Source organism: Lampris incognitus, chromosome 18 (genome assembly GCF_029633865.1).
Source record: "Lampris incognitus isolate fLamInc1 chromosome 18, fLamInc1.hap2, whole genome shotgun sequence".
NCBI classification, from domain to species: domain Eukaryota; kingdom Metazoa; phylum Chordata; class Actinopteri; order Lampriformes; family Lampridae; genus Lampris; species Lampris incognitus.
The window spans coordinates 6,978,429-6,994,697 of record NC_079228.1 but is presented as its reverse complement, the minus strand read 5'-3'; the positions used below and the strand labels follow the sequence as shown (position 1 = coordinate 6,994,697).

Below are 16,269 nucleotides of genomic sequence, written 5' to 3'. Positions count from 1 at the left end.
CACGAAATAGTGTGTGGAGTTGTTGCTTAGCTGTTTGATTCAGGAGACGGGTGATTTGTGGCTGGTAAGAGAGGACAACTCCGTTGGACCACTTTGGAGAACTGTTTTCTGTTGGAAGTGCTGCTTGACTGTCACTGCTGTTCTTCTGCGCCATGCCGAGCACCCGTCACCCAGTTTCCCCTGTCTTTCCCCCTCTAAATGTCCCCTGGATCTGTGAGTACTGAGCGAGTGCTTTTTATTTTGCTCCTGTGAGCAAATGAAGCGGCCACTAGTTTCTAGTCCTCTACGCCAGTGTTTCTCAACCGGGGGTCCGCGGACCCCTAGTGGTCCGTGGTGTAATTGCAAGGGGTCCGTGAAAATAAAATATCTTTAAAAAAAAGATCCTATGACATTTATAGAAATAGGATTATTTTACTCAAATGTGACTGAGACCTTTATCTGCCTAAACTATAAAGGGTAATAGGACTTTTTTCTCTAATTACATCTGTTTCACAAGTGTAATTCATTGTATTTTAATAAGAGATCTCGCTCCCGTTTGCATTGTTAAAAGTTACTGCATCAAAATTCTGTTGTTACATATATCTGAAAGTTACTGAATACATATTCTGTTTTGTTACATATATCTGAAAGTTACTGAATACATATTCTGTTTTGTTACATATATCTGAAAGTTACTGAATACATATTCTGTTTTGTTACATATATCTGAAAGTTACTGAATACATATTCTGTGTTGTTACATATATCTGAAAGTTACTGAATACATATTCTGTTTTGTTACATATATCTGAAAGTTACTGAATACATATTCTGTTTTGTTACATATATCTGAAAGTTACTGAATACATATTCTGTTTTGTTACATATATCTGAAAGTTACTGAATACATATTCTGTGTTGTTACATATATCTGAAAGTTACTGCATAAGAATTCTGTTTTGTTAACTATATCTAAGTTACAACTGAAAGCTCTTATTTTTGCCCCAAAGAGGGAATAAATGCTATAATGCAATTTAAAATGCAGTTTCTACTGTTTCTATCAAATTGCAACCCCCCTCCCCCAAGATCAGGTGGAGGGGTCCTCAGGGTAGATCAAAAATACGCAGGGGGTCCAGGACCCCAAAAAGGTTGAGAATCACTGCTCTACGCTCCCAAGCCACGACTCAGGCCTGCAACGGGGGTTCGGTTTACAAGTGGGTTGACCGTAGGTTGCAGAGTGTGTGTGTGTGTGTGGGGGGGGGTATGATTGATGCTATTTGATATCATTTTGTGTTTATTATTATTATTATTTTAGTTTATTTAGGGAGTTGTTCCTTATCCGATGAGAGGGTCTAAGGACAGGATGTTGTGTTGCTGTTAAGCCCACTGAGGCAAATTTGTAATTTGTGATATTGGGCTACTCAAATAAAATTGATTGGATTTGATTTATTCATATTTGGGATTTAGTCCTATTTGACTTTATTCATGAATGTGATTTTGAGAAATTCCGTTTTATATAAATAAATAGCCTACCATAATTTGGCATTACATTTAAAGAAACCTTGTTGTGTCACAGCTCATAGGTAATTTATGTTTAATAACTATTAAAAGGATATATAAAAAAATTAGGGCAAGAGATAAAACCAAAATCTAAGTGATATATCTTTATTATATATAGATCATATATTTATTTGGAGGCACCGCCAGTTATTTTAGTTTAAAAGAGAGTACTATCAAAATAGTTTAAGAGCATACAGATAATAGTGCCATTTATTTGGAAACCGTAACCAGGCCCCACCCACAGTACTACTGTACATAGCAGATTTTTAAATAGCTACATGGGACGGGTGTTACACACACACACACACACACACACACACACAAATATATATATATATATAGCTGATGATTGCTATATATGCCAGGAAAGAGCACCACAGATGTGATGTTTGCTTTGAGAATGTTGATGGAGAAGTATAGAGAAGGCCAGAAGGAGTTACATTGAGTCTTTGTGGATTTAAAGAAAGCATAAGACAGGGTGCCGAGAGAGGAGGTGTGGTATGAGGAAGTCGGGAGTTGCAGAGAAGTATGTAGGAGTGGTGCAGGTTATGTATGAGGAAAGTGTGACAGTGGTGAGGTGTGGGGTTGGAATGACAGATGGGTTCAAGGTGGAGGTGGGATTACATCAAGGATCGGCTCTGAGCCCTTTCTTGCTTGCAATGGTGATGGACAGGTTGACAGACAAGATCAGGCAGGAGTCTCCGTGTATGATGATGTTTGCGGATGACATTGTGATCTGTAGTGAGAGTAGGGTGCAGGTTGAGGAGAGCCTGGAGAGGTGGAGGTATGCACTGGAGAGAAGAGGAATGAAAGTCAGTAGGAGCAAGACAGAATACTTATACGTGAGTCAGAGGGAGGACAGCAAAATGGTGAGGATGCAAGGACTAGAGGTAACGAAGGCATATGACTTTAAATACTTGGGGTCAACTGTCCAAAGTAACGGGGAGTGCAGGAGAGAGGTGAAGAAGAGAGTGCAGGCAGGGTGGAGTGGGTGGAGAAGAGTGTCCGGAGTGATGTGTGACAGAAGGGTACCAGCAAGAGTTAAAGGGAAGATTTACAAGATGGTTGTGAGACCAGCTATGTTATATGGTTTGGAGACTGGCACTGATGAAAAGACAGGAGGTGGAGCTGGAGGTGGCAGAGATGAAGATGACAAGATTTTCATTGGGAGTGATGAAGAAGGACAGGATTAGGAGCGAGTATATTAGAGGGACACCTCAGGTTGGACGGTTTGGAGACAAAGCAAGAGAGACAAGATTGAGATGGTTTGGACACGTGTGGAGGAGAGATGCTGGGTATATTGGGAGAAGGATGCTGAATATGGAGCTGCCAGGGAAGAGGGGAAGAGGAAGGCCAAAGAGGAGGTTGGTGAGGGAAGATATGCAGGTGGCTGGTGTGACAGAGGAAGATGCAGAAGACAGGAAGAGATGGAAACGGATGAGCCACTTTGGCGCCCCCTAACAGGAGCAGCCAAAAGTAGTATGTGTGTGTTTGTGTGTGTGTGTGTATATATATATATATATATATATATATATATATATATATATATATATATATATATATATATATAGTATGTATGTATGTATTATACCCCCCATTAGATGATATACATGTGATGATCTTTATTAGATGTTATATTTTAATATTTTAACTGTGCTCTTCCAGCTGTGCTCCAGCACCACTCCACTATATATATAATATATGTAAAGTACCCCATTGGATGTTACTTTGTTACATTTTACATTTAAATGTAGGCTTTTTCAACAGTGCCCCGGCCCTTTAAGTCCTTGCTTTTTCAAAACGGGCCCCAATCCCTAGCCCATTGGTTGTAATGTTTCTGAAGTTATTTTTCAAATTATTTTCTGTCCTCCCATTGGTTGCTGTGCACTGTAACTAGGGGCATGACACATGGCAACGTAGTATTTATTGGCTGTGTGTGTTTTTTCTTTGTTGTTTAGCCACACTGGTAGCTGATGAGTGCGTGACGCACGAAACAAGCTTGTATTAGGGTTTTTTTCCTACATTTATCTTATGACAACAATTGCATTACATAATTATAATATTTGAAAAATAAAATTGTGTATAAATTTGTTGAATAAATATGTTAAGTTCATTTTAATAAAACTACTGATAGTTACTGCGGTACTTCACACCACTTACAAATAATGGCGACTTCCTGGTGGAGTGAGATGTGGAGATATTTTGAACAAAGCAATGGATCGACCGTTCAGTAAGATATGCCGTATGAAACTAAACTATGATAAATCATGTGTGAGTCAAGCATAAAGACACAAGACGATGGGGAGCAGCTTGGCATCACATCGTTTCCCAGCACCGTGCAGCTCCGGCAAGCCTGGGTAATGTATTTGCAGATTACCCAGCTAACAGTTAATAAGCTAATTTCTTTTGCATGTGTTTATACTGTGGATTCATTATATAAAAAAGCTAGTACATTAGCATTTAATGAAATATTGCGATTAACCTGTGGTGAGAGTAGCTCATCTGCATACATATGTGCATCATTAAGGTACCGAGTATTCGAGTACTAGTTTATAATTGTGTAATGTGAGTACTCGAACACTGAAATCCAGTCAAATACACATGACTTATTACAGCCTGATTTACAATGAACCTACCACAGTATTTCAACACTGCAGAGTGGTACTTGCCTTTGCACCATACTTGGAATAATTCATCTCCGTGAGGGTCACCGGTCGCAGTTTGTCGATGTCTCCAAATGCTACTCCAGGAACATAGAGTGCACATACAACATGCACCCATCTGAGAAAGTTGAGGGACAGAAATATAATCGGCAAAAAATAATTGGAAAAAAATAGCTTGCTATATAACTGTAAAAGTAAATATCTTAAGTTGAAAAGTGTTTAGTGTATAAAAACTAGCAGGTAATGTGTCATGCAATGTGTTTTTGCCCATTTCAGAGAACGCTGCAATCAATTTAATCTCATTCCATAACCATGTGCATTTTCCCACTTGGGGTCTTGTGTGTAGTCAATAAGAAGTCAATACAATAAGAAATGTGACATCTCAAAATGGGCTGCAGTAAGTTGCTCATATACTTCAAAAGGAAAAGGATTGATAGATTTATGTAGCCCCAGACCCTGGCTACAGTTTGGTGCGACACAATTTCAAATGCGGACTTTAGGGTAGAGAATCCAAAGTCCAATATAAAGATATCCATCTCTAGCAAGCAAGCGCTTCACAGTTTAATTTGCTGTGTTTTTCATGCTCTAGTGAAGTAGTAAATTTGGGTGCAGCCTGGCTGAGAAGCACTATCAGCGATAACGTGGCTGAAGTCTCCACGCTTTGCATAACACACTCTTTTCTCTCACTCCCTTTCTCCTCTTTTCTTCCTCTCTCTTCTTCCCTCCTTCCCCTTCTCTCATTTCTTTACTCCTCCAACCAACTCCTCCTCCTCTCGCCCACTGAGTGAATGTACAATTCAGATAGCTTTCAGCAGTCTGCAGCATTTTGATTCAGCGAGGTCAACAGCTCTATTTGTTTCACTTTGACTTCCCAGTCCTGGCCTGTTATTACTGGTCACTAGGCACGCGGTCCCCCCGGCGCTGTATCCCACCTCCCGGCATCAGTCTCCTTGAAGATGCCGTCCTGATTAGGGCACAGCTCACAGCTGGGCGTCACCCCATTCTTGCATGCGTCGCAGAACCAAGGTTCGGTTGAATTCTCCGAGGCCGAGCTCATGATGGAGTCACTCTCACCATCAACGCCATAGCAACCTGCAACACAGAAAACAATGCCTTGTAGATATAACTGGTAAAACACATAATTTCTTAGTATCCATTTTAGAGTTAAGCTGGTCTGGCTTAAAGCAGTAGTAGCTGCAATAATGTCAGTCAGAGATCAGCAAGAGATGAAATCAGGGGCGATGTCTTTTGTAGAGGTTCTGGAGTATTTCTCCCCCTTTTTCTCCCCAATTGCACTTGGTCAATTACCCCACTCTTCCGAGCCATCCCGGTCTCTGCTCCACCCCCTCTGCCAATCCGGGGAGGGCTGCAGACTACCATGTCTCCTCCGATACATGTGGAATCACCAGCCTCTTCTTTTTACCTGACAGTGAGGAGTTTCCCCAGGGGGACGTAGCGCGTGGGAGAATCACGCTATTCCCCCCCGTTCCCCCTCCCCCCTGAACAGGCACCTCGACCGACCAGAGGAGGCGTTAGTGTAGCGACCAGGACATATACCCACATCCGGCTTCCCACCCACAGACACGGCCAATTGTGTCTGTAGGGACGCCTGACCAAGCCGGAGGTAACACGGGGATTCGAACCAGCGATCCTCGTGTTGGTAGGCAATGGAAGAGACCACCACGCCACCTGGACGCCCAGAGAATTCTTCTGAATATGTCTTCAAACAAAGTTATCAGAAGTCATACAAAATGACTTTAAAGACTATTTTGTATTGGGCGTCCAGGTAGTGTAGCGGTCTATTATGTTGCCTATATCAACACAAGGATTGTTCGAATCCCTGTGTTACCTCCGGCTCGGTTGGGTGTCCCTAAAGACACAATTGGCGGTTTTTGCGGGTGGGAAGCCGGATGTGGGTATGTGTCCTGGTTGCTGCACTAGCACCTCCTCTGGTTGGTCGGGGCGCCTGTTCGGGGGGGGGGGGACTGGGGGAATAGTGTGAGTGTCCTACGCGCTACGTCCCCCTGGTGAAACTTCTCACTGTCAGGTGAAAAGAAGCAGCTGGTGACTCCACGTATATCGGAGGAGACATGCGGTAGTCTGCAGCCCTCCCCAGATCAGCAGAGGGGGTGGAGCAGCGACCGGGACGGCTCGGAAGAGTGAGGTAATTGGCCGGGTACAATTGGGGAGAAATCCAAAAAAAAAAAATTAAAAAAAATCATAGTCTTTCAAGTTTAATTGTTAATTTTGAGTCTTTTTCCTTGAAAAAAAAAACAAAAGCAAAAAACAATCCCCCGACAGTAACGTGGAGATGTGGTTTACTGGCAATGTATATGTCACCTGTATTTTTCTATTACGCCCTCCAGAGACCCCATTAGAGGATAAGGAAGGTTGCGGAGTGTCTCTCTGACACACAGAACCAATAGCTTGATAGACGTTCTACACCGGGACGGCTCCACAAACATTTGATCCAAGTGTGCCTTCAGACAATCAAGTGAAGCCACAACAAAGCATTTTAACACCGTCCTCTTAATTTTCTGAGGCTGCCTAAACAATTACTGCGCCGATGCAGTTTCTCTGGTGGCTATTACACCAGGCGGACGTGCTCCCCGCTATCAATGAGGGCAGCAATCTGCGCCCAGCCTCCACCGGGGAGATAACGCACCAGCTCCTAATTCAGTCAGCCAGCCTTCAGGCCTTCTGAGCAGTGGGAAAGACTCACAAATCAAAAGCTCAATTTTCTGCATGCTTGTCACTGCGGACCACACCGGGGAGTCAGGCGGCCCATCGAAAGCAAACACTGTGGCAGACGGACTTGTTTATTCAGCTCTACACTTTGTTTGGCGTGTGCATGTCCTCTGATTGGGGGACCATTGGCTGTGTGTCATGGTGAATTGTTAATTTCTTAAAGCAGTACTCCTCAAAGGATGGGGGTGTGGGGGGGGGGGCTATACAGACCTCTACTTACTTCTTTTTAAAGCAACTCCAACTCAAGATTACACCAATCAAGCTACTGATTATCTGAATGGAACAATTACGGCACAGCTGCAGTTCCATCCTGACTGGGATAACTGCTTGGACTCACAATGCCAAACTGCTGTGCATGCTTGTATTTTTATTTATTTAGGTTTTTGTTTTTTTACATTTGTTTTCTCCCTTTTTCTCCCCAGTTGTATCTGGCCAATTACCCCACTCTTCCGAGCCGTCCCGGTCTGCTGCTCCACCCCCTCTGCCGATCCGGGGAGGGCTGCAGACTACCACGTCTCCTCTGATACATGTGGAGTCACCAGCCGCTTCTTTTCACCTGACAGTGAGGAGTTTCACCAGGGGGACATAGCACGTGGGAGGCTCACGCTATTCCCCCCAGTTTCCCCTCCTCCCCCGAACAGGCGACCCGACTGACCAGAGGAGGAGCTGGTGCAGCGACCAGGACACATACCCACATCCGGCTTCCCACCCGCAGACATGGCCAATTGTGTCTGTAGGGACGCCCGACCAAGCCGGAGGAAACACGGGGCATGCTTGTATTTTCTGTCACAGCATGTGGTCAAAGCAGGAGACTTGTTCCCAGATGCTCCAGTATAACACTATTTAACCTTTATTTTCTTAAGCGAGGTGTTTCTGAAATGCGACGAGCAACAGTTGGGTGCTTAATACCAACTGGGCTTTGAAACAGGACCAGGATGCCGAGCGATCACTACACTGATTTCACCGACTCACTGCTGAACCGTTGCACAAATCTTCAGTGTTCCTTTTGAACCGAGATACAAAGCTGGGACCGCTAAGCCACGGGTTGCTGGCTAATATGAGCTAAGCTGACAAAAAGTGATGACTACAGGATCGCTTCATAATCCCAGAAGTAAAGATTATCCTTGTCAGAAATGATGAGCTTGGCAGTAGGAATGAAGGGGCAGGCGAGGGTTGACTAAATCAAGAGCAGTACTGTATCGAGCTTTAATAGTCACAAAGGTCTACAAAGATCTAGGTTGTATGGCAGGAACAAAATCTTACAAACTAGCTTTCAAAACATCAAGAGGTGAGAATATGAAATTGCATCCGTCTCTGCAGAAGACGACAAATGCAGGTAATGAGGGAGGGGGAAGCTCCGCGGGTTGAAAAGAAAAGTGATGAGCACCTTATAATAGAGAGCGAGCCATCTGTTATTTTGACAGCACATTGATGGTTTCCATTTCCATCTTGGCAGCAGTCTCATGCTAATAATCCATCTATGGCTATCAGCATATTCAATAATGTGCCCATAGGTCCTTCCATCACTATGATCAAGTAACAACATCAGGAATGTCACATTTGGCTTTTTGTTATTATTACAAGTCATAAGACAGTGTAACCTGTTACTTGCAACAATCTTTCATTGATCTTAATTGCTGATGCAGTGTAACCCGTTAATTGCAACAATCTTCAATTGATCTTAATTGGTCTTAATGGCTGAGTTATACAAAATGGAAAAGTAAGACACCACAGTAGGGCACTGACTTGTACTTTTGGTGGAATCATCCCCACATGTCTCTGTTTAAAGAACATCATATGAACTCATATACAGTAGCTCTGAGCACATCAACCATGAAAAGACAAACTGACCATGGAAACACAAAATACTCCCGTATGTTTCAACAATCCCTAAAAAAAAAAAAGACCATTTAGATAATGCAATTGTTTTTGTGCATAACAGATGCGGGGGAAAAGCAAAAAAGACTGGCGGTAAGAGAATACCACTGCCACCTGTTTTCACTTAGACCAATGCAAGATATTGTCCCACACTAAAAAGGAAAATAACCCCAAACATATACCACCTCCCACTTTTAAAACATTATTTATGAAAATAAACACGAAATATTGATCACCATTTTTCCTCCCCATGCACTGCAAGGGAAAAAGGACATGCTGGTATGAATACATGGTCTAAATGCTCCATAGTACATGTAAGATAGGTTGAAGGGAATTCTCTCTGTCATGTGGTACAGGGACATTTTCCATCGCTGTTTCTGCTGTAATAGCAACGTATAGTCAGACGTTTAAAAAGTAAGCACACACCCAGTCCGCGGTGGTGTAGCGGTCTAAGCATCGGTTTTGTGTCGATGCAGTTGCCCACTGGGGACCGGGGTTCGTGCCTCGGTCTCGTCAGATCCGACTATGGCCGGACTCGATGAAGCAGCAATAATTGGCAACGCTGTCTCCGGGAGGGGGGCGGAGTCGGCTTGTATTCGTCACATGAATGCGTCTCTGTGTGTGTGGGAAAAAGCAGTGGTTCGGCCTGGATTCGCCTTGTCACGAAAGTGGCGAGGCGTCTCCTTCGAGACTGCCGGCCGGACAGACGCAGTTGGCGAACGCATGCAGTACGAGGGTGGGTGTTTGAATTAAAACAGGGATCGATTGGCCACTAAATTGGGAGAAAAAGGGAAAAATCATAAATAAATTTAAAAAAAGTAAGCACACACCCAATTTTAGCCTGTCTCTGCCTACTTATACTTAGAAATAGGATTAAAAACATGGTGTAGATGAAGAGGACGGTGATGGTGGTGTTAATGTATAAACAGAAAAAATGGGGTGTATATGTAGAGGACAGTGATTGGCAGAGTCCATGTATAAAAGGACAAATGGGGTGTAGATGTAGAGGACAGTGATGGAGGTGTCCCTGTATAAAGGAGCTAAAGGGGTGTAGATGTAGAGAACAGTGACGGTGGTGTAGATGTAGAGGACAGTGATGGAGGTGTCCATGTATAAGGGATATAAAGGGGTGTAGATGTAGAGGACAGTGACGGTGTTGTTGATGGAGAGGACAGTGATGGAGGTGTCAATGTATAAAGGATATAAAGGGGTGCAGATGTAGAGGACAGTGACAGAGGTGTCCATGTTTAAAGGATATACAGAGGTGTAGATGTAGAGGACAGTGATGGAGGTGTCCATGTATAAGGGATATAAAGGGGTGTAGATGTAGAGGACCGTGACGGTGTTGTTGATGGAGAGGACAGTGATGGAGGTGTCCATGTATAAAGGATATAAAGGGGTGTAGATGTAGAGGACAGTGATGGAGGTGTCCATGTATAAAGGATATAAAGGGGTGTAGATGTAGAGGACAGTGATGGAGATGTCCATGTATAAAGGATATAAAGGGGTGTAGATGTAGAGGACAGTGATGGAGGTGTCCATGTATAAAGGATATAAAGGGGTGTAGATGTAGAGGACCGTGACGGTGGCGTAGATGTAGAGGACAGTGATGGAGGTGTCTATGTATAAAGGATATAAAGGGGTGTAGATGTAGAGGACAGTGATGGAGGTGTCCATGTATAAAGGATATAAAGGGGTGTAGATGTAGAGGACAGTGATGGAGGTGTCCATGTATAAAGGATATAAAGGGGTGTAGATGTAGAGGACCGTGACGGTGGCGTAGATGTAGAGGACAGTGATGGAGGTGTCTATGTATAAAGGATATAAAGGGGTGTAGATGTAGAGGACAGTGATGGAGGTGTCCATGTATAAAGGATATAAAGGGGTGTAGATGACAGTGATGGAGGTGTCCATGTATAAAGGATATAAAGGGGTGTAGATGTAGATGACAGTGATCGAGGTGTCCATGTATAAAGGATATAAAGGGGTGTAGATGTAGAGGACAGTGACGGCGGTGTCCATGTATAAAGGATATAAAGGGGTGTAGATGTAGAGGACCGTGACGGTGGTGTCCATGTATAAAGGTTATAAAGGGGTGTAGATGTAGAGGACAGTGACGGCGGTGTCCATGTATAAAGGATATAAAGGGGTGTAGATGTAGAGGACCGTGACGGTGGTGTCCATGTATAAGGGATGTAAAGGGGTGTAGATGTAGAGGACAGTGATGGAGGTGTCCATGTAAAAAGTCTATAAAGGGGTGTAGATGTAGAGGTCAGTGATGGAGGTGTCCCTGTATAAAGGAGCTAAAGGGGTGTAGATGTAGAGAACAGTGACGGTGGTGTAGATGTAGAGGACAGTGATGGAGGTGTCCATGTATAAGGGATATAAAGGGGTGTAGATGTAGAGGACAGTGATGGTGTTGTTGATGGAGAGGACAGTGATGGAGGTGTCAATGTATAAAGGATATAAAGGGGTGCAGATGTAGAGGACAGTGACAGAGGTGTCCATGTTTAAAGGATATACAGAGGTGTAGATGTAGAAGACTGTGATGGAGGTGTCCATGTATAAGGGATATAAAGGGGTGTAGATGTAGAGGACAGTGACGGTGTTGTTGATGGAGAGGACAGTGATGGAGGTGTCCATGTATAAAGGATATAAAGGGGTGTAGATGTAGAGGACAGTGATGGAGGTGTCCATGTATAAAGGATATAAAGGGGTGTAGATGTAGAGGACAGTGATGGAGATGTCCATGTATAAAGGATATAAAGGGGTGTAGATGTAGAGGACAGTGATGGAGGTGTCCATGTATAAAGGATATAAAGGGGTGTAGATGTAGAGGACCGTGACGGTGGCGTAGATGTAGAGGACAGTGATGGAGGTGTCTATGTATAAAGGATATAAAGGGGTATAGATGTAGAGGACAGTGATGGAGGTGTCCATGTATAAAGGATATAAAGGGGTGTAGATGTAGAGGACAGTGATGGAGGTGTCCATGTATAAAGGATATAAAGGGGTGTAGATGTAGAGGACCGTGACGGTGGCGTAGATGTAGAGGACAGTGATGGAGGTGTCTATGTATAAAGGATATAAAGGGGTGTAGATGTAGAGGACAGTGATGGAGGTGTCCATGTATAAAGGATATAAAGGGGTGTAGATGTAGATGACAGTGATCGAGGTGTCCATGTATAAAGGATATAAAGGGGTGTAGATGTAGAGGACAGTGACGGCGGTGTCCATGTATAAAGGTTATAAAGGGGTGTAGATGTAGAGGACAGTGACGGCGGTGTCCATGTATAAAGGATATAAAGGGGTGTAGATGTAGAGGACCGTGACGGTGGTGTCCATGTATAAGGGATGTAAAGGGGTGTAGATGTAGAGGACAGTGATGGAGGTGTCCATGTAAAAAGTCTATAAAGGGGTGTAGATGTAGAGGTCAGTGATGGAGGTGTCCGTGTATAAAGGAGCTAAAGGGGTGTAGATGTAGAGGACAGTGAAGGTGGTGTCAATGTATAAAGGATATAAAGGGGTGTAGATGTAGAGGACCGTGACAGTGGTGTAGATGTAGAGGACAGTGATGGAGGTGTCTATGTATAAATGACATAAAGGGGTGTAGATGTAAAGGACAGTGATGGAGGTGTCCATGTATAAAGGATATAAAGGGGTGTAGATGACAGTGATGGAGGTGTCCATGTATAAAGGATATAAAGGGTATAGATGTAGAGGACCGTGACGGTGGTATCCATGTATAAAGGATGTAAAGGGTGTAGATGTAGAGGACAGTGATGGAGGTGTCCATGTATAAAGGATATAAAGGGGTGTAGATGTAGAGGACCGTGACGGTGGTGTCCATGTATAAGGGATATAAAGGGGTGTAGATGTAGAGGACCGTGACGGTGGTGTCCATGTATAAGGGATATAAAGGGGTGTAGATGTAGAGGACCGTGACGGTGGTGTCCATGTATAAAGGATGTAAAGGGGTGTAGATGTAGAGGACAGTGATGGAGGTGTCCATGTATAAAGGATATAAAGGGGTGTAGATGTAGAGGACAGTGATGGAGGTGTCCGTGTATAAGGGATGTAAAGGGGTGTAGATGTAGAGAATAGTGATGACTGTGTGGGTTAGAGTGAAGGTGGCAGTGTTTTAGTAGAACATCTTGTCCCAGCTTCTTGTGAGTTTACCCAGAGAGTGCAGTAGGCTGATGCCAGTGTGCCGCCTTTCTATTCGCCTCATATGTTTTGTTCTAACGTGCTGATGCTCTAATATGACATACGTAAATCCAGGAGTTGATCATAACTTGAATTTTCCCCTAAACACAAGAAAAAAGCATAGCTATAGATCCTCGCCCCCCAGAAGCAGCCGTGTGATGCCATTTGTCATGGCTGGTGCAGGCAGGGTTAACAGGAGTACAGGGGAAGGACCCAAATGAAGATGACTGAGGCAGACTGATACAGTTCAGTAACTTAATACACTAAATGGTGGTACAAAGCATTACAGGGATGGTGAGGCAGGCAAGGGTCAAAACCAGAAAAGGTAGTCCAGGCAAACAAATCTGTCAAGGAGCAAGCAAGAACCAAAACTCCAAGAACAGGCAGGTAACAAGTCCCTGGTAAACAGATGTACAAAAAAGAGACTACAGCGCAAGATATGAAGCACATGGTTTAACAATCTGGCAAAGAACAATGGAAGTGGACTGGTATTTAAGTAATGAGTTGCTGATTACGGGATGAGTGGCAGGTGAGGAGTGAGTAGAGCAGGCCCAACCGACCAGAGGAGGCGCTAGTGCAGTGACCAGGACACATACCCACATCCGGCTTCCCACCCACAGATGAGGCCAATTGTGTCTGTAGGGACGCCCGACCAAGCCGGAGGTAACACGGGGATTCAAACCGGCGATCTCTGTGTTGGTAAGCAATGGAACAGACCACGCTACGCTACCCGGACGCCCCCCTTTCAAGTTACTTTTAAAGTCATTACATCTCACATTTGAAAGTTGCCTGCATGTAGCGACTGCAAACCACATTCCTAACAGACAACAATTGTTCCAGATGACAGGTAGGTGTCATTTTTGAGTTTGTTAGCCAAAAAACATGGTTTTGATGTAGAAGTGTTGCAGCTGCATTTACAAGTAGTGCTAATTGATGCATATGATTTCTCTTTCGCTATTTAGATTTTGCGGCTCCTCTGAGGAACAGCGTCTTGTGTTGTTTGGGCATTTCCAAGAACAAGCCATTGGCGCACGATATTTCCTGGATTTAATCATATGCAGTTCATTCAAAATTTAAGAGTTTCTCCGGAGTCATTTGATTACATATGTCTCCGCCTTGGACACATAATCTGGAGAAGAAACACCAATTATCGATTTTGTATACCTGTGAGAAAGCAAGTTGCTATCACACTTTGGTAGCTGGCTACCAACAGTGAATACAGGATAGTGAGTCACCTTTCTGTAGTGGGCATAAACACAGTGTTTAACTCTGAAGGATTTCTGTCATGTTGTCATTACAGTCCTGCGAGTGCGGCCATCACAGGTCACCACAGCATATCATTAATTTCCATCTCTTCTCGTCTTCGGTATCTTACTCTGTCACACCAGCCACCTGCATGTGCTCCCTCATCACATCCATAAACCTCTTTGGCCTTCCTCCTTTCCTCTTGCCTGGGAACCCCATATTCACCATCCTTCTCCCAATATACCCAGCATCTCTCCTCCACACATGTCCAGACCGTCTCAATCTTGCCTCTCGCTTTATCTCCAAACCGTCCAACCTGAGCTGTCCCTCTAATATACTCGTTCCTAATCTTGTCCTTGGTCACTCCCAACAAAAATCTTAGCATCTTCAACTCTGCCACCTTCACCTCCTGTCTTTTCATCAGGGCCACTGTCTCCAAACCATATAACATAGCTGGTCTCACTACCATCTTGTAAACCTTCCCTCTAACTCTTGCTGGTACCCTTCTGTCGCAAATCACTCCCGACACTCTTCTCCATCCACTCCACCCTGCCTGCACTCGCTTATTCACCTTTTGCACTCCCCGTTACATTGAACATTTGACCCCAAGTATTTAAACTCATCCACCTTCGTCACCTTTAATCCTTGCATCCTCACCATTCCGCTGTCCTCCCTCTCATTCACACATATGTATTCTATCTTAAGCCTGCTGACTTTCATTCCTCTTCTCTCCAGTGCATACCTCCACCTCGTCAGGCTCTCCTCAACCTGCACCCTACTCTCAATACAAATCACTATGTCATCCGCAAACATCATAGTCCATGGAGACTCCTTCCTGATCTCGTGTGTCAATCTGTCTATCACCATTGCAAAAATTATCATTGGCTTATAATAATGCCAGTTAATTTCACCATTCCTGACTGGTTTAAATCATTTTCATTGGTAAAGTGCTCCCTAATCCCCCAAGTGCATGGTTCATTCAAAATGGCTGGCATGATTGATCAAAGTGGTGAACTAGGAAATGCAATTCAGCTGCTGTCCAACATTTGAAATTCATCCCAAGAGATGAGGGTGGTATCCAACGCTATCACTGAAATGAGGCAGCCTGCACCCAGTCCACTAGAAATTGATGTGTGCCATCTGTTTAATTTGGAGAGACTCCCTGACACCTACCCACTCTGCACCTGTGAAGCACAGATGGTACACAACACAACAATACTTTTCTGGCTGGGCTACAAAGCCAAGGAAAAGGTAAGTTATTTGCTCTCAACTAGTTTAAAAAAGAAACCAACTAGCTAAGCTAGCTTAAAAAAACTAGCTTAATTTAGCAAACTATCGAAATTCAGTGTAACTGTTATCGTAGGCTAGCCAATATCAGCATGTCTGGGTAAGAGCTTGATCATTTTCATTAAATTAACTGACAAGATGAGTTATCAAAAAACAGCGTAACAAGAATAACAGGGAAATGGTTCTGTGATTCGATTCCAGGTGCTCTCAGCCGCTTCACACAACATTCAATAGAGATTTGGTGCTTCTACCACATCCTTCTTGGGAAACCATATACAAACATACAACATGCACAAGACTGCATGCCACATCCAAAATGCATTCAAATTAAAGAACGCGTGAGACAAAAATTACGTAGTTCTGGAAATTAGACAAGTCTGTTATTGTGTAGCTGTTATTTTTTGTGATAAAATGTGGAGTGTCTGCTGTTGTCCATGTATGTATTGTGCTGCAGAGTTTAACGTGTACTGAAAACAAATTCCACCAGCCTTGGTCATGTGGCTAATTAAACAATCTAATCTAAAACAATCTATTCAAATCTTTTGAGAGAGAGTTTGATAGCACATGAGAGAGTTTGATAGTGTGTGAGGTTTGATAGTGTGTGTGTGAGGTTTGATAGTGCGTGAGAGTTTTATAGTGTGAGAGTGTAGCTGAGAATTATTGCCTAGATATGCCCCCCCCCCGCCACACACACACACACACA

The 16,269-nt window shown here is 43.7% G+C and overlaps 1 protein-coding gene across 1 annotated transcript in view; it reads right to left on the bottom strand.

Annotated features, from left to right (window-relative positions):
• phf14 (PHD finger protein 14) overlaps positions 1-16,269 on the bottom strand; it is a 204,689-nt gene that overhangs the window by 134,534 nt on the left and 53,886 nt on the right. The window contains exons 5-6 of the mRNA XM_056298369.1: positions 5,135-5,294; positions 4,209-4,320 (exon numbers count right to left, since the gene is read on the bottom strand). Coding sequence (XP_056154344.1) covers positions 4,209-4,320; positions 5,135-5,294 — 272 coding nt within the window. The remainder of the gene's footprint in view (positions 1-4,208; positions 4,321-5,134; positions 5,295-16,269) is intronic.